Raw genomic sequence first — 18,979 nt, forward strand, 5'->3', positions numbered from 1 at the left:
AAAAGCCATCTGCCATCAGGGAGTTGTATTTTCACAGGGACCAAGAATGGTGCTTGTTCAGGAAATGAAGAGCTGGAAGACCCTGCTATATGCCCCAAGCCCAAGGGCCTTAGGCCGCTCTTTTACTGCAGGTGTGGTTGCTTCAGGGCATCTCTGTTTAGCGGGGCAGCTGGAGGAAAAATGCCCCTCCCCTCCAAAATAAAGACAGAGGTTTTGGGTGCGTCATCGCGTCTTCTCCTCGGGCATAAGGTGTGGTCGGGCGACTCCCAGCTGCATAGGTTCTCCTTCGTTACCAGGAGTGGAGGGGCCTGAAGAGACAACCCATGGGAGTGATCGAGAGGCACTAGGTGGGGTGGAGCTGTGGTTTTTACTTTGACGGCCACTCTGGAGTCGGCCGTCTATGCGTAGGCACAGATGGATGAGTTTCTGAAGGGTCTTGGGTCGGTCAACACGAGCCAGTTCATCCAAAACCTCATAAGACAACCCTTCAGTATACTGGTCCATAGGCAGCCTCATTCCATGTTAAATCCTGGGATATTAGTTGAAACTCAGTGGTATAGTGGGCTACAGATGCTTTCCCTTGCTTGAAAGCTCGTATTTTTCGATTAGCAGTAGCTGCTTGTACAGGATTGACGTAAGCAGCAGAGAAATAGGCTTTGAAACTAGGGTAATCAGTGAGTAATGGAGAAGCCCGCACCAACAAGGGAGTAGCCCATTTTGCAGCTTGCCCTTTAAGTAAACTCAGAATAAAGCAGACCTTGGTTTTGTCTGTAGGAAAGTCCCAGTTACGGAGCTCATTGTATAGTTCACACTGAGCCAGAAATGCAGGGAACTCGTCAACACTTCCACCGAAGCGGTCAGGTGGATTTATGGGGCAGCGTGAGGGTGGGACAGCAGCTGCAGCTTGCTGTTGGAGTGCAAGTACCGCCTGAGTTAGCTGCTGTACTTGGGTAATCACCCCCGTGAGCTGCTCAGCCCCACCTGCTGCTCCGTCCTGCATAGTGAGGACGAGTCTGTTTGGGTGCTGACAATCTGTGACGACAGGGATAGTGGGGCAAGGCAGAGAGAGAGAGTTTATAGTCCAGTCCAAGAGTCAAGCCAGAGAGATCAAAAGATCTCTAAGTTTACAAAGCCAAGCCGTAGTCAAACGTTACCGATAGAGTCCAAACAAGCCAGTATCGTAGTCAGGAAGCATAGCCGAGGATCAAGAGCCAGAGGGGTTGTCAAAACACGGACTGGAGTCAGGGAAATCAGTCAGGAGCCAAACAGAGTCAGAGGTGCAGAACTTCTGGTCCAACGAACAAGTTTGCCAGCACAGTTTGCTAGCAGCCAGTGGTCTGTTCAAATAGCGTACTGGGTCGTTATCTCATTAGCACAGCTTCGCTAAGTCCTTGAGTCTGTTAGTAATCTGGGCTTAATGATTGCTAACCGTGCAAGCGTGCCTCCTTGTGCCTAGTTGCCAAAACCCGGCGTCTCTGATTCCTTAGCCGGTCAACAGGTGGTGGAGAATCGGGTGGCGTGTTGCTGGGGCCAGGTATTCCCCGATCCGCCTCAGGTGCAAACTGTCCTGGGGTTTGGCATTCATCCTCCCCGGCACTTAGGTTTGGTGAGGACTCTCGTGCTTCTGATGATGTTAAAGGCACGGAGTCCTCAATTTCAGAGCTCCCAGGAGCCGGGTCGGGTACAGGCATGACACGGGACAGCAGGGTGGCCCCAATGGCGGATCCATCTCCATGCTGTGCCAACACTCCTTCTGCTGTATTCAATTAAAACTGTGGCTTATTTTTCCCCAGTTCAGTCTGTATGGTGACTTTGCCTCCTTGCCCTTGCCCCCACCCTTGACCCCTCAGACCGCAACAGCCCACACCGGATCAACTCACTATTTCAATTTAAAAACCCCACATTGTTTTCACTTCTCCCTTTTACAAACTGAAGCCATGAATCATCATTTTGCTGCCACTTTCTGTTTCCTTGTGCCAAGCCTTCCCTGTTAAAATTATACCACTGTAATATTTTTGCGTCAGTTATGTATGACTGGCATTAAAATGTCATAAACTGAAGTGAGCCTACTAGGAACAAAAATGGGTAAAATAAAAAGGTTCACCAAGACAATTCATGAAAAATAAAGCAAAACCAAAAGGGCCTTAAAAAACACACACCTAATTACAGGTTGGGAGGAACCGTGGCATGGCATAGCTCAATTGTGTCTGATCTCAGAAGATAAGCAGGGTTGGCACTTGGAAGGAAGACTACCAAACAAGACTCTACAGAGGAAGGTAATGGCACATCACATCTGTTTCTCACTTGCCTTGAAAGCCCCTTGCTGATGTCACCATAAGTCAGCTACAACTTGATGGTACTTTACATACACAATTACAGGCCAGAGACACATCTTGCTGCATAAAAGCAGCCCTAGTAATTTTAAATGAGATGGTTTTTGTATCAGTGAGGTTTAGGTGAACCTTTTGAGTTGAAAATGGGTTGGATCCTATTAAAAAAATTTGCATGAGAAATGGGGGAGGTGTGGACCTCCAACTCTCTCCAAGCTATTCCTCGGGGTCCCCTTTGGCCCAGGAACAGCATTTCAAGGGGCATTTGGAGCTACAGCAGAAATGTGAGGTGAGAAAGTGACCGTTCTGTGGATCAAAATGCTTCCATCTAAGCCAATGACTAGAAATGTTAACAAAAAGTTTCCACTTCAAAAAAGTATGATACTAAAACATGAATATAATGTGCATGCTCTTCCTGATATTGACAGGTTTTCATATATGATCAATGCTATTATTGCCACGCAAAAACAAATGATAACACACACTTGGGCAACAGAGAAAATGAGTTGGTTGAGTCCGACAAGGAGGAGGCTTGTGGGTGGACCTTGAATTGGACTGGTAGCATCTTTGACTCTTCAAGATCTGTGATGTACCCTGCCTTCCGACTATATGACGTCACTCTATGAAATCATCTTCCTACTCTATGTAATCATAGTCAGTTGCAGCCATCTTCCAAACAAATCTTCATAATGAACGAAAACAGGTTAGATTGCCTCCAACATCCAAAAAATTGCTCCCCACACATGTATGGAATTCTTCACTCTAAAACAATTTTTCATACAAATACATACCAATAAATTAACAGTGCAACTCATTCGATTGTCCTTGCTCTCATCATTCATCACAGCACGGTAGTCCAATAGCTTTTCCAAAAGGCCTTTCACTAAGTTTACAAAAGCTTCAACTGGTTTGGCAATCTGTGGATACTGCCAGGCACATTCCAAAAGTCTGAAAAGAAATAAATCTCTATGAGAATCAGCAAAGTGTAGAAGATACACTAACAGATATTCCTCTTGCAGGCTGAATGAGGGGGGAAGAGTGTGGAAGGGTAAGGCACCTTGATATTATATGTGCGAAATTATCTTTGTGATCTTAGAATCTGGGACCTTCCATGGAAAACTGATGACTTTTATCTCTTTTGCCTATAATATTACTGTTTTATACACACTTAAACACACACCATGATGCTATGTTTCTCAAAGCATTGACTAAGGTGAGCAAAGAAAGATTCATGTTTCTGGTTCACCAGTCTTTGGCTGAGAGGATACAAGTCCCATCACCACCATGGATCACCACCACACTGGGACCTGGAGGTGAGGGTGCAGCTGCTGCATGTTTAAGCCAGCTCTGTGTTCCTGTCATATTATCCTGCTTTATTAATAGCATTCATGGCAGCGAGAGGAGACATTAGTCTTTTCTGTATAGGGAAACCATGTTTTTTAAACTAGTCCACATATCCTGACTTACCAAGGTTATGATGTTACAGTGCTGAATGTATTTTAATGCTCTAATTTTGTTAATGTGAGAGAGGAGATCCATGTACTCTGAAAGTCAGAGTTCCTCCAAAGAACTTTCTTTTTGCTCCTATAAAATCATCCTGCCTTTCCAGATTCCAATTTAGCATTTAAGTGATTACAGCAGTAACTAACCAATTTCATTTAAGTCTGATAAATTATGGAAATCATAAGAGATACTGCACGGGAAAATAATGACAAGAAGTTAGCAAATGTTCAGTTATATTCCACAATCCTAAATGCAATTACCCTGTCGGTCTTGAATTGTTGCTTTGTTACATTATGTATGATTCTTGATTTCCCTGGGTTTCATTAGCAACTTTCAATTTATATGCAAAGCTGTCTTGTAATGTATGGGTATTCTTTACATATGCAAAGATATTTTGTAATTTATTAAACTTCTTTAGAAAAATGCAATATATTCTGTTTTCATTAGGCATTATTATTACATTATATTTTAAAGTTGATGTAATTTTAGCTCCATAGGATAATGAGGGCTTCAACCTACTTTTCAATGAGGAATGTTATAGATGGTTCTATAGTGGAACTTAGAATTTATTTTTTATTTAACTTCTGCCCTAATCTTCCTTCAAAGAGATGCCCAAGCAGCTCCCATCCAGGCTGTACCTAAGACCCATCCTATTTAGGGTCAGCAGCAAAAATGAGCCTTGTGTCCTGAGGTCATCCTCTATGCCTTCCACTGTATTCAGGAGAGTTAATAAAAGTACACAAATAACTATTGTGGACAGGCTTCCATTTGTCCTTTGCAAAAATGTTCTGCTAAACTGGAGTCCTACTATCCATCTGTTTATGCCCTAACCATTGATAATGCCTCCATTCTCAATGGCACTTATAGTTATTTGGATAACATATGAAAGAAAAAGATGAAGGTGGTCGGCGGTGGGGCCAGGATTGGTAACCCCCTTCCGTCATTGGTGTTGTGCAATGCCAGGTCCATCAACAACAAGACCATAGTCCTCTGGGACTATCTTTTAGAACAAAAAGTAGACCTGGCATGTGTGACCGAGACCTGGGTGCGAGACCGTAGCGCTCTCCCAACTTGCCCCACCTGGGTTCTTGGTCCTACACCAATCACGGACTAGGGGGAGGGGGGAGGAGTGGTTATTTTCATCCGGGAGGCTTACTCCTTCAGGGCGCTCCCGCCGGTGGACAGCATGGGCATTGAGTGTGTCAGCCTGGTGCTGCAGGCTGAGGAGAGTTTGGCAATCAGGCTGGTGTACCGACCGCCTAACACACCAGCCAGTAGCCTGCCGTCCCTGATGGAGGCCGTATCAGGCTGGACGTTGGAGCACCCCAGACTTTTGGTCCTGGGTGATTTCAATCTACATGCTGATGACGCGGCGTCCAGTCAGGCAGGGGACATAGTATCGTCCATGGTGGCACTAGGACTCTCCCAGTGTGTTGCGACCCCCACACACCAGGCTGGGCACACGCTCGATCCGATCTTCGCTGTGGGAGTAACAGTGGACCAGATTACTGCATTAGCGGTGCCATGGTCGGACCACTTTGCCCTGAAGGCCTGTCTGAATGTTCCACCCTAACCCTGTTTAGGCGGTGAGCAGATTTTAGCTCGCCCGTGGAGCCAAATGGACCCAGAGTGGCTTCAAATGGCTCTGTGGGATCTGAGGCCCCTTGGCGGCTCGTTGGATGAACTTGTGGAGGACTGGTATAACTGGCTCTCCACAGCCATCGACGAGATTGCTCCCCGGCGCCCCCTCCGCACTCACTCTAGGCTGGTGCCCTGGTATACCCAGGAGGTGCGGAGGATGAAGCGAGAGCTGAGACGGCTAGAGAGAAGGTGGTGCCGTGCTCATGATGAGGCAACAAGAGCATCTTATAGGACGTTTATGAGATCCTATGAGATGGCGACCAAGGCCGCTAAGAGAGAATTATATGCGGCCATGATCGCGTCCGCGAGCTCACGCCCAGCCCAATTATTTAGAACTATTCAGTCTTTAACAGCGCTGCCACAGGGCAGGCAAAACGTTAGTGAATTGGATATTGGCTGTGCTATTTCGCGGATAAAGTATTGGTGCTTCGCCGTGACCTCCCCGCCACAGTTGAAACAGTGAGTGAACTTGAGGCCCCTTGCATGTCTTCAATGCTGGGTTTGGAGTGTTTTAGCCCGCTCAGTCTGGAGGAAGTGGACAGATTGCTTGTATCTGTGCACCCAACCACATGCAGCCTTGATCTGTGCCCTTCCTGGCTCATTAAAGCAGGTCACGAGGGGTTTCGAGGTGCCCTAAGGGAGACTGTCAACAAGCCCCTCTCTGAGGGGCAGTTCCGTGGGGTACTCAAGGAAGTGATGGTCCGCCCTCTCCTTAAGAAACCATAATTGAATCCGGCTGAATTGGCCAACTATCGGCTGGTTTCCAATTTGCCCTATTTGGGCAAATTAATTGAGAGGGCGGTGGTGATACAATTACAGAGCTTCCTGGAAGATGCTTCCACCTTTCAGTCCGGCTTCCGCCTGGGGCATGGGATGGAGACAACACCGGTCGCCCTTACTGACGACCTCTAGAGGCATCTGGATCGAGGCGGTGTGGCAGTATTGCTGTTGTTATATCTGTTGGCTGCATTTGACATGATCAACCATCAGCTGCTGACCCACCGCCTCACCGATGTGGGGATACAGGGAATTGCTCTCCAATGGCTCGCCTCTTTCCTCCAGGTTCGGGGACAAAGGGTGGCGGCTAGGGGAACAGCAGTCCCGGAGACACCCACTTGAATGCGGCGTGCCTCAGGGGGCTGTGCTTTCCTCGATGTTGTTTAACATCTACATGCGCCCCCTTGCCCAGATAGCTCAGAGGCATGAGCTAGGGTGTCATCAATATGCAGATGACACCCAGCTCTAATTGATGTTGGGCGGCCGGTTGGACTCCAGCCCAGAAGTTCTGAACCGGGCGTTGCAAGCCGTGGCTGGTTGGCTTAGACTGAGCTGGCTGAAGCTAAATCCAGCGAAGCCGGAGGTCCTGTGATTGAGTCGGAGTGGTCGGGGGATGGGGATCCCTCTCCCAACCTTCACTGGGGTGCCACCGGTGCTTGCGTCGGAGGTTAGGAGTTTGGGTGTGCTTCTGAATCCCTCCTTAACTATGGAGGCCCAGGTGGCAGCCACTGCCATGTTGGCCTTTTACCATCTTCGGCTGATTCAGCAGTTGGTCCCCTGTCTCGACCGCGACAACCTGGCTACAGTGATCCATGCGACGGTCACCTCAAGATTAGACTACTATAACACTCTCTACAGGGGGCTGCCTTTGTTGCAAATTCGGAAGCTGCAGATAGTGCAGAATGCTGCGGCCAGGCTTCTGATGGGTCTCCCTAGATGGGAGCACATCTGACCTGTGCTGAAAGCGCTGCACTGGCTGCCTATAGCTTTCTGAGTTTGCTTCAAAGTGCTGGTACTTACCTTTAAAGCCCTATATGGCCAGGGTCCGACATACCTGAGGGACTTCCTTTCCCCATTGATACCCCAGAGAGCACTACGGTCGGGGGCTCAACATCGACCCCAGAGAGTCCCTGCTTGTGGCAACCAGGGCCAGAGCCTTTTCAGTGGCAGCTCCTACCTGGTGGAACGAGCTCCCAGAGGGGATCAGGGCCCTGCAAGCGGAGCTCTTCCGCCAGGCTTTTAATTAGGAGCCGCCGCCACCACCACCAACTGCCTCATGGGAACACGGGGCATTGGGATGGCCCATTTAAGATTGACGGCCCACTATAAGATTGAGTTACAGTATTCTGATGGAGCAGTACTGCCAATTCAGGCTTGAGTAACATCTATTCATCACCAACTTGACTTGACTTATTTGACTAAATAATTAATATTAACATCACTGAGCACTTTAATTTTGATAAAATGGTTGTTTTTATGCATTTTAATGTTTTATACTTGGCACATGGTGCCCTTGTTTGTTAGCCGCCTTGAGCCCGTTCACGGGGAGGGCGGGATAAAAATATAATAAATAAACTTAGGGCAGAGAGAGTCACCCAAAACAGAAGTCACCAAGTAAACAGGACTCCTTATTGGAGTCTACTATTATTATTAATGCTTTTTGTTTTACTATATTCATTGCAAACTAGATCATTATGTAAGAAATTTTCTCTTTCAGGTGGTTTAGCCTGTACCTAATTCTTGGAGGCTTCTATATGTTAAGCGCCTAATACAGGTAATTGTTACCCTTAAATATGAATGCATGTTTGTAATTTTTATAGTATAGTAACCAATTGACCCATTTTCAGCTTTCTGAGGAAGAATCATTGAAACGAAGTGATGTCATCAAACAGGTGATGTCGTGTGGGGTGGGGAATCCCCTGCCTCAACTGGAGGCTTGGCAGCCCTACCTTTATGTCTGCACCAAGAATCAGAGTGAAACAGAGTAAAACCTGAGAGCCCAAATACCCATTTTGGTAACATCGACTAATTTGTTTCCCCTGCATGCATTCTTTTCTTTGAGGAAAAAAGTCCAGACTGGTGTAGCCACTCGCTCTCCGGCTAATGTTATTGTCATGACACCTGAGCCACTGACCATATTTAAATTTATATCAAGAGGTTTCTCCCTCTCAGTCACACTGACCCAGCAGTACTTATTGCTTCATCATACAAATACATGTACAGTCATGGATGGACAGGAAAGGAAGAATGCCACAACTGTGAAGCAATCTCATTTCAAATCTAGAGTTGTTCCTCAAATCAGCTTATACAGTAAGGGTATGTTGGAGCAAGTGACTCAGCATGTCTGGACAGTGGGGGGGCGCTACATGATTCTAAGTACGTGCAGGCATTATCTTCTTGAATGGGATGCCTCCCTTTGTCTTAACATGGGAGCTGCCCTTTTACTCCTCCTCTCTCTCGCTTTGTTGTCTCACACACGGCCTTCCATGGAGACACATGTCTCTGCAGGGCTCTCCTGTAGATACAATGCTCTTATACTCCCGTACACATGAAGCTGGACACTGGCCATCTGTGATCGGGAAAGAACTCTAGACTAGGCTTCTTTCTCTTCTTTTGACTGCATTCTGATCTGGATCTATTTGGATAAATGTAAGTTTACCCTTTTTTGCATATACTTCTTGAGAGATTTATTTACCGCACTCAGTATCACAATTCTATCATTGGGCAAAACTCTGCTATATTAAACAATAGGGCAGCCATGAATTTGGAAGTAAGTGTTGTCTGGACATGTGTAATCTTCCACTCAGGCTTAACTGCTGCTGGTGCAGTAGACGGCATAAGGAAGCATGCCTAGACTTGTCTGGCAGGCCACCTAGTTGGAGCTTGAAGCCCAGAACAAAGGCAGGCAGGATCCTGGAGCCTGCCTGCAGTTTGGCCCCTGAGGGCAGCCAGCCAATCTGGAGCCTGGAGGCCATTTGAACTCACCAATCGCATGGGGGCTGGGAATGGCTTAGGTGTATATAGTTAGGGCAGTTGCCCCATGTAAAGCATTCCTGTTGAGATGCAATAAACTGCTGCTTGTTGAAATCACTCTGCCTTCACCTCTGCCATGTTAAATCCACTATTTAACAGTAAGACAGTACCTTGTTCAACTGGTGCCTATTAGTAGGGGACTATTTTGTGTGATGATGGCTGTGCCTTCCTTCTTTTGGTGCTGGCCCTGCTAGTTTGTTCAGGCTGTCAAATAGTACCATACAGATTAGTTGAATTGTTACCTGGCTTGTGGATGTGTGGCATAGGAGCACGATGATGCCAGTGTGGCAATCACCCACAGAAGCATTACAATGACACATGAAAGCTGATACGGGGAGGTGCCAATTATCTGTCTTTTAAAATTAATTTTGCACCCAAAAGCTGATATACTTTAACGTTCAAAAGTAGTGCATAGAAGGGGGCTGCTAAGAGCTCTCAAAAGCCACAGACAAATATTCTTTTAGCCTACCCCACCACCTATACCTAACACAAACATTACCCAAAAGCTAACTGTGTGTCCTCCCCAGCTTCAAGCCTTCTCCCACATTGACCCAGGGTCTCCCTGGTCCCTACCTTCCAGCACTTTAATACGTCAGCAGCTGCTTCAGGAATTGGATTGGACTAACCAAGGATGGGTTTGATCCATCCCTCAGATAATATTATGGATGTATACTGATCCTAGATGGCGCTTTAATAAGATTTCAGGGGAAATGCAGCAGAAACTTCATCCTCTTATCTCGTCACCCACTTAGGGATTCCAAGCACAATGTCTTCTCTAAGATTATAACCATATTCCTATTACCTAAGGGTGCTGTTGATCTCACTTGCACAATTTCTGTGAAGAAACACTTTTTCTGTGTTCCTTCAAGCTATACCTATTATCTTTGCCTCTCAGATTTTCTTAGTTTGCTAATTTGTCCCATGTTTGCAAAGTTTACTCCAGGGAAACCAAGACTTCATATCAAAATAACCAATGTATCTCTGTTGCTTATTGCTTAAATGATCAATATTCATTCTTTATTCAGAATGTGAAGTTTGAAGTGTACTTTGTAGCACTTTGAAGCAATATAACAGCCATAAGAGAATAGGCTACACAGTAAAAGATCTGTGGATAGAGGTCACACAGGGATACTAGGATAATGATGATGAAGGTGCTAATTCTTTTTTCCTGAACAATAATTTGCATGCACACTGCATATTTATCAAAAACTACATACTAACTTTATGATAGAAGCATGCTTTTCAGAGGAAAATATCCAATACAAGTAAAAGCACCTCAATGCAGATTTAGTAATGGGATTAGAGAAAACAAACACCCCAGATGGAAGTCCTTTGAAGAAGCAGAAATTTTGGTCAAGAGGTTAAATACATTTGCAGAAATATATTAGTTTGTAAAATGATGATGATCTGCACTTTCAACATGGTAGAGATTCCGGGAAAATGCCACAGTATTTCACCCTGACATTTTCCAGTGCTGCTCAATTGAATTGTTACATGAGTTGGCAAAGTCTAATGACATTCACCATGTTATAGATCTATATTTCTTCCCGCCGGTTTGGAAATAGCCAGAGTGAATAATTGGGGACATGACCCCTTTTTTTCCTCCTGAAGTATCTCAGAATTCAAGGGGCACGTAAACTGAAAGTTTTGCATGATGATGATAGTAAGTTGTGTTGTTGGGTTTTTTGCAGAGAGAGAGAGAGAGAGAGAGAGAGAGAGAGAGAGAGAGAGAGAGAGAGAGATATGTAATTGAAATATATATTTAACCTATTTGTTTAGACATACATCTTATCTATTTAGACATCTCTGGCTCTTTCCACAAGGACGGGGCAGGACAGGTAATACACTACACAGAAATTAAGCAGCAATGTGTCAGGAAGAACTAATGTGGTCCTACACATGATATTAAAACTTCAAAGCATAAGGAACTGTTTGTCAGGAAATGCCCTAGGGTTGCCAAATGGGGGCAGGGAAACCCCCGCTTTGGAGGCCCGATTTCCGCTGCGGCGGAATCAGGCCCCGGGGGGAACTCCGCCCCCCAAAGCTGCGTCACTGGAGGTGACGCAGCCACGTTGCTGACGTTGGGGACGTGGCTGAGCTCGTCGGAGGGAAAACCATATGGTTTTCCCCCCGACGAGCTCAGCCACGCCCCCAACGTCAGCAACGTCGCACGTCACTTCTGGTGACGTGGCGGCTCATGCGCGCACACATACGGAGCCTGCTCCTGACCTTGTCGGAGCCTCCCCGCTGGTAAATTTGCCAGACTTGGCAACCCTAAAATGCCCCCATGCAAATATCTTCCAAATGGGAAATCTAACTAAGGCCAACATGAGAATAAACCATTAAACAGATCATGGTTTGGTCACAAATTAATAGTGACACCAGCAATAATGGAGGCAATATGTCAGACTCTTAGAGAAATCAGTTCCCAACAAAACTCATTCAGAAGAATGTAAAGTTTATTGAGACATTGAGAGGATCCAGCCTGTACGTTGGCTGTGTTAGAACTGAAAATGGAGGTGTGAAAGTAATAGATATACACGGTTCAAGCAGGGACCCTAAAAGGTTACGAGCCAATCACCCCCAGGTATTCTACCCACCCAAACCAATGGCTCTGCGTTCCCACCTTGGTGACGTCCGCCCAACACAGAGACAAAAGCCATGAAGTGTAAGCCGAGACTCAAGGCCTATAGATGTTCCCAGGCACAATAAGCAACAATCTACTTCAAAGCATATGAAAGTGAAAGTATTTTGAATTCACACTCTCTTGATCCCCCTCCTGACTTCTATGGCAAGCAAGCAATAAAATGTAAAGCGAGTTTGACACAATAAACATGAAATTCAAATAAAGTATTAACCATAACTGGCGATACTACAAAATAATACTAAATATAAAGGTAAAGGTAAAGTTTCCCTTGCTCGAAAGCCAGTCGAATCCGACTCTAGGGTTGCGGTGCTCATCTCCGTTTCTAAGCCGAAGAGCCAGCGCTGTCTGAAGACGTTTCCGTGGTCATGTGGCCGGCATGACTAAACACCAAGGCGCACGGAACGCTGTTACCTTCCCACCGAAGTGGTCCCTATTTATCTACTTGCAATTTCTTGCTTTCGAACTGCTAGGTTGGCAGGAGCTGGAACTAGAGACAGGAGCTCCCCCCGTTTTGCGGCACCCGGGTCTCGAACTGCCGAACTACTGACCTTCCACAGCCTGCAGTTCAGCGTCTTAACCACTTGAGCCACCGCAGCTCCCAATACTAAATATACACAATCTAAAAATATCTTGAGGAGAAGGATAGGAAGAACTCATTGTCCCAGACATTGCTTGGGGATTTGGCTGGATGCTTCTCTAGCCCTAGAGAAACGGGCCTCCAGTGGCGAGGTCAGCATTTTCCTTTCCCTGCTGGGCTCATCAGCTGTCCCCCTACCTTTTCTCAGTCAGATCTGGCCATGGTGACACATGCCACGGTCACCTCTAGGTTGGACTATTGCAACTCATTCTATGCAAGGCTGTCCTTGAGGCTGCTTCACCAACTTCAGCTATCCAGAATGCAGCTGCTAGGTTGTTCATCAAATACATTGTAGTCATCCCATATTCAGCCTATACTTAAGCAGGTGCACTAGTTGCCTAATGGTGTCTAAATCAAGGTGCTGGTTCTCACCTTTAAAGCCCTAAACACTCTGGGACCTTTATACCTAAGGGTCCGCCTCTCCTTATGTCCCCACAAAAATGCTTCACATAGTCTGATGGTGGTGCCTGGCCCACAGCTGGCTCAAATGTCCACAAGAAGTGCAAGAGCTGTTTGTATAGTGGCCCCTGCCTGGTGAACTGTCTGCCAGATGACATCCAGTCCCTGTGAGATCTCTCTAACTTCCATAGGGCCTGTAAGATAAAGTTGTTCTTCCAGGCTTTTTGCTGAGGATAGTTGAGGTCAGTTTTCTCCTACCTATTAGCAGTCCCACCAGTGGATTTGGTTTTTTTTACCAGTCTGGGATGTTTGGTACCAAATGATTAAGTTTTATTCTGATGCTTGAAATATAATATTTTTGTAATTATGCTTTATCTTTATTTATATATTGTTTTAATGGATACACTGAGCTATCCTGAGCCTTGTGACCCAGGGGAGGGGCAGGGTTTAAGTCTAAAAAGTAAATTAAAATAAATAAATATTTAGCTTTCCAAGGGAAATAATCATTGAGTGATAATGATTTGTTTCTGAGGACACCTCAAAAGACTGCAATCCTGCATGAGGGGTGGACAATACTGTATAGCAATCTAAGTGGTAGACCACTAGAATCTCCATGTAAGAGGAGGATATACTTAGTGGGGAGATCCTACGCACTCTGAGCAGAGCTGCACTTGGGGGGGGGGAATCCTCCCCACTTATTTTGTCTCTCTTCAGCCTACTGTGTTCCCCAAACTACAGCTCCTGGTGACTCATATGAGCATGTATTAACTTAGGATAACCTGTAATAAAACAACACACCTGTGTATGCTTTTTAAAAAGTCAAGTTCAGAATATAGCAATGTTAGAAAGAAATGCATTAAAGGAGGATATTTCTACAACTGTGCTTACATTGACTCAAACAACTGCAGGTACTGCTCATCTCCACGGCCTCCTTCCACTTCATGGTCCAGTTTTAAAATAATTTCATTCTCAAACTGTTGAGAGAGAAGAAGCAAAACAAGTAAGCAATGTACGTGTAGCAAGACTTTCTTATGAGTTCTAATGTTTTTGATGGAGTGGCAAAAGAATTCAAAAAGTACTTTTCTGGTTATAAAAGATGTAATGGTAGTAAAGGTAAGTGGTTACTCACTGATGAGTTAAAGTAATAATATGCAATATCTTTTTTGCAGTGAAATAGTACGTCATATGGGTTCAAAGAGTACTGGATCTTGTGCGAATAATTAATTAGTATTATTCCCATTAAACTGTTAAAATCAGGGGAAGTAGACATTTAGCAAACGACTCTACAGAGTACATTTGGGGATGGCATGGAAATATTCTAAAGTTTGGGACAAAGAAAAGCAGTCATTTTAAGTTTCTCACTTTCATAGGTATATACAAAGGAGTCTGACACAAAGAGCTGTATCAACAAGAGGTCAGTGTATTCTGAATTACATGCTACTTGATCAAGGGCTTGATAGTCTTAATACTACTTGGAATTGTACAAAAAAAGTTCTAAACTTTACTATCAGATCATCTGCACATTGAAGTGAAATAATTTGGAAATGCTTGTATTACAATGAAAATACAAATGCAAAAGTTCTTCAGTTCTTTGAAAGAACAGCTGTTGGTTTCAGTTTATGTTGCACAAATCCTGTAACTCAAGCACCACAAATACATGTAACAACATTATGACAATATAAGAAGAGCCATGCTGGATCAGACCAAAGGTCCATCTAGTCCAGCCTTCTGTTCACACAGGGGCCAACCAGCTACCTCTGGGAAGCTCTGTCATGACTCAGGTGGGGTGTCACCTGACGCTGCCACCACTCTGGATTTAGGCTCCCTTGAGAAGGCCCAGAGTACCCTCCCAAGACCTTCAGACCTCCCTTTAGGCTGAATAACAAGCATGAGGACCAGGCAGAGTAAAACAAGGAAAAGTTTATTTTATAGGAGGTCAAACAACAAGGTGCAGAATAATAACAGTAAGTGAGTGAAAAGAAATCAAATGCCCTAACACGTCTAAATATACACTGTCCCTAGCTCACTATCTCAAGTGGCCTTACACTACTCACCCTGTCCTCAGGATGAGGGTCTCTCCCCTGCAGCAGCCTTCCTTCCAGCTCTGCCCTCTGGAAGAAAGAACAGCTCTTCCTGCTGCTCCAGAACTTTTATTCCCAGCCCTCCTCTTTTCCTATTGGTCCATTTTGGCTCCAAAACCTCTCAGGGGCTTCTGGGAGTTGTAGGCCCAGCCTCACCTACTGCTAGCCAGGCTCCTTGGGCCTAGTAGGCCTCTGGTGGCACAGCCCAGATCATGACAAGCCCACAAAAAGAAAGACTGCAACAGTATCATTCTGTCTCTACTCCCCAACAACTTATTTAAAGAATAGAGTTGTGAGACCCCCAGTCCAGGTGGGGGTTCCCCCAATTTTTGGGGTTTCAGACCACCACTGGTCAGTTGGGGAAGCCCTGCCCCCAAGATCCAACCTCAAGCCTGACCACCTGCAGACACCTGTCTTGCTCTTCTCCTGAGAGATTTAAAGGGATCTCCAGGTGATTGGGGGAGAGCTTGTGGCCTGCCAATCAGCTGGGGGGACCTTTAAATCTTGCAGAGGGGAGGGAAAGGGGCAGCCACAGGCTGCACACCTGAACTCCAAGCCGTGAATCACTGCTTGGTATTCAGGCACTCACAGCCCCGCTACCCAGAAGCATTTAAAGGGTCCCTTTAAATGCTTCTGGCCAGCGGGGACCAGGCCTTACACACCTGAATTCCAGCTTGGAGTTCAGGCATGCGAAACCCCCACTGGCTAAAAGTATTTAAAGGGTCCCTTTAAATACTTCTGGCCAGTGGGCACTGAGTCTCGTGTGCCACTTGGAGTTCAGGTGTGCAAAACCCCTGCTGGCTAGAAGCATTTAAAGGGTCACTATAAATGCTTCTGGCCAGCGGGGACCAGGCCTTGCAAGCCTGAATTCCAAATGGCATTGCCACCTGGAGTTCAGGGGCGTGAAACCCCCACTGGCTAGAAGCATTTAAAGGGTCACTATAAATGCTTCTGGCCAGCGGGGACCAGGCCTTGCAAGCCTGAATTCCAAATGGCATTGCCACCTGGAGTTCAGGGGCGTGAAACCCCCACTGGCTAGAAGCATTTAAAGGGTCCCTTTAAATACTTCTAGCCAGCAGGGGTTTCACACACCTGAACTCCAGGTGGCATTGCCGCATGGAGTTCAGGCATGCAGCCAGTGGCTGCCCCTCTCCCTCCTCTCCTGCAAGATTTAAAGGGCCCTCCAGCTGATCAGCAGGCCCTTTAAATCTCCCAGGAGGGGAGGGAGAAGGGTGGGTACAGGTGATTGTTATTGGGGATGGGGACATCCCCAACATAGTATTGGGACATCCCCCCAAAGTCCTCTGCTGGGGATGAGGCCGGACCTGGCAACCCTATTAAAGAGCCCTACTATCTCTGGTACTGGAGGGAGTAGATAGCCATCATAATGAGTAGCCATAGCTAGCCCAGTCCTCCATGAATTTGTACACTCCCCTTTTAAAACCATCCAGGTTGGTGTCCATCACCACATCCTGCAGCAGTAAGTCCCACAACTTAACTATATACTGTGTGAAGAAATACTTCCATTTGTCTGTCCTGAACTGCCCACCCTTCAGCTTCAGTGACCCTGGGCTCTGGTATTAAGGGAGAGGAAAGTTTTTCCCTTTCCATTCTCTCTGCACCATGAATAATTTTATACATCTCTATCATGTCTCCTGTTACTTGCCTTTTTTCTAGGCTAAACAGCCTTAAGCATTTTAATCAATCCTCATAGGGTAGCTGCTCTAGAACCCTGATCATTTTGGTTGCTCTTTTCTACACTTTTTCAAGCTTTATAATATTCTTTTTCAGTTGTGGTGACCAGAACTGTACACAATATTCCAAGTGTATTCTCACCATACATTTGTATACAGGCTTTATGACTGAGTCAGTTTTATCCTGTTCTAATTAGGGCAAGCATAGAATCTGCCTTTTCACAGCTGCCAGACACTGGGTTGACATTTTCATCAAGCTATCCACTACCATCCCAAGGTCCCTTTCTTGGTCTGTTGCTGCCAGCATGATCCCATCAGCGTATATGTGAAGCTGGGATTATTTGCCCCAATATGCCTCACTTTACATTTGCCCATATTGAATCTCATTGGCCATTTTAATGCCCATTCCCCCTGTTTGAAAAGATAATTTTGGAGCTCCTCACAATCTCTTTTTGTCTTAATCACCCTAAATAAGTTGGAGTCATCTGTAAACTTGGCCACCTCACTACTTACTCCTAACTCCAGGTCATTTATCAACAGTTTGAAAAGCACCAGTCCCCATACAGATCCCTCAGATTCCAATACAGATACTTGTGGTGGGCACAAAGACTTTGCATTATGGGAATCAGTCCTACAATATAAACCACTATATAAACCTCACATGAGCACATGAAATCAATGTAGTTAAGTGTTTATGTGAATTGCTTTGGTGTTCTTAACATTTAAAGAGTACTTTAACTTATGAATAAAATATCTACAATCAATGAAAAGTGCTCAAAAGAAAGTGAAATTAAATGATTTGAAGTTACTTCTGCATACCAATCATTTATCTGTGATTAAGGTCTGAGAGGATATGGTGCCAAAAAGAAAGGGAAATGTTATGAAAGAAACATAGCATTTAAGATGAATATAGATCACCTGTTTTCAATCTAACCCCCCCTAACTTTTTAAACATTTAAGAGCATTGATTGCTACAGTGGCTCAGAGGTACAGAAATCAAAGCAACAGAGTGAAACTATTCTAATTGTTCTCTGCAGATGAGTCTTCCTCTTAAGGAACTACTGAGAAGTTAGTGCATCTCTCCCTTATTATAAAAGAGTTTTGGGTGCCAGAATTCTAAAATTGGCCCCTTTAGTGTTAGGCCGAAAAAACTGCCACTCGGAAGACACTGGCTGGGTTCATTGGCTGCTTTGTGCAGTCCCGGCCAGCGTTCCAAGGTCATTTACATATGGAAGCTGATTGGACTACACTCCATTCCACACCTCAAACTCACCCCCCCCCGCAAGGCAGTTGGAATTTTCAGTTGGGAGAGGAGAATGATGTCAGCTGCTCCCTAGGCAGAGGCTGTGTGTGTGTGTGGGGGGGGGGTTTGTAAAGACAGACAGGCAGATAAACGTTGGCTGATGGTTGCCAACTCCAGGTTCGAACTCCAGGACATAGGGTTGCCAACTCCAGGTTGGAAACTTCCAGGATATTTTAGGGATGAAGCCTGCTGAGGGTGGGATCTGAGGAGGAGGAGGAAGAGGGGGACCTCAGACAGATACAATGCCATGCTGCCCACACTCCAGACAAGCTGTTGCCAGTCTCCAGGTGACAGCTGGAGAGATCTTAAAGCTTTGGTGCTACTTCAAAGTTCCCCAGGAGCCCAAAACAGAGTAGTGTTTTGGAAAATCTTGAGGAATTGTTTGGTGCATTTACGATGGGGCTCCTGGGGAACTATTGTTGCCAATCTTGGCCCAGCAGCCATCAAACCATTCTCTTCAACCCCCTGCTGTGCAGCTGACTTTCCCCTAGGGTTGCCAATCTCCAGGTGGGACCTGGAGATCTCCCACTGCTACAATTGATCTCCAGATGACAGAGATCAGTTCCCCTAGAGAAAATGACTGCTTTAGGAGGGTAGACCCTATGACATTATACCTGCTGAGTCCTTCCGCCCCCCCCCGCCCAATGCTGCCCTCTACAGAATCCACCCCCCAAACCTCCAGGTATTTCCCTCCTTAGAGCTGGCAACCCTACATTCCCCTCAGTGCCTGTTGGGAGTGGGTGGTGGGGGAGGGGAAGGGAGTGGGCGACCGGAGGCTTCTGCCTCCTGTCTCCGGTCCTGGAGTGGGGGGGGTGGAAACGGACCCGGCAGCCGGAGGCTTGCACCTCCAGTCGCCGGCCCTGGAGTGAGTGGGGTTGAGTGGGGGGAAACGGACCCTGCGGCCGGATGTCGGCCCTGGAGTGGGTGGGGGTGG

The 18,979-nt window shown here is 46.0% G+C and overlaps 1 protein-coding gene across 1 annotated transcript in view; it reads right to left on the bottom strand.

Moving 5' to 3' along the window:
• The window catches only part of DOCK2 (dedicator of cytokinesis 2), a 556,464-nt gene that overhangs the window by 78,694 nt on the left and 458,791 nt on the right, over window positions 1-18,979 (bottom strand). The window contains exons 34-35 of the mRNA XM_015429463.1: window positions 13,856-13,941; window positions 3,122-3,278 (exon numbers count right to left, since the gene is read on the bottom strand). Of these exons, the coding sequence (XP_015284949.1) occupies window positions 3,122-3,278; window positions 13,856-13,941 (243 nt within the window). The remainder of the gene's footprint in view (window positions 1-3,121; window positions 3,279-13,855; window positions 13,942-18,979) is intronic.

The sequence above is a fragment of the Gekko japonicus genome, unplaced genomic scaffold (genome assembly GCF_001447785.1).
Source record: "Gekko japonicus isolate JY-2015 unplaced genomic scaffold, Gekko_japonicus_V1.1 scaffold212, whole genome shotgun sequence".
Classification (NCBI taxonomy): Eukaryota; Metazoa; Chordata; class Lepidosauria; order Squamata; family Gekkonidae; genus Gekko; species Gekko japonicus.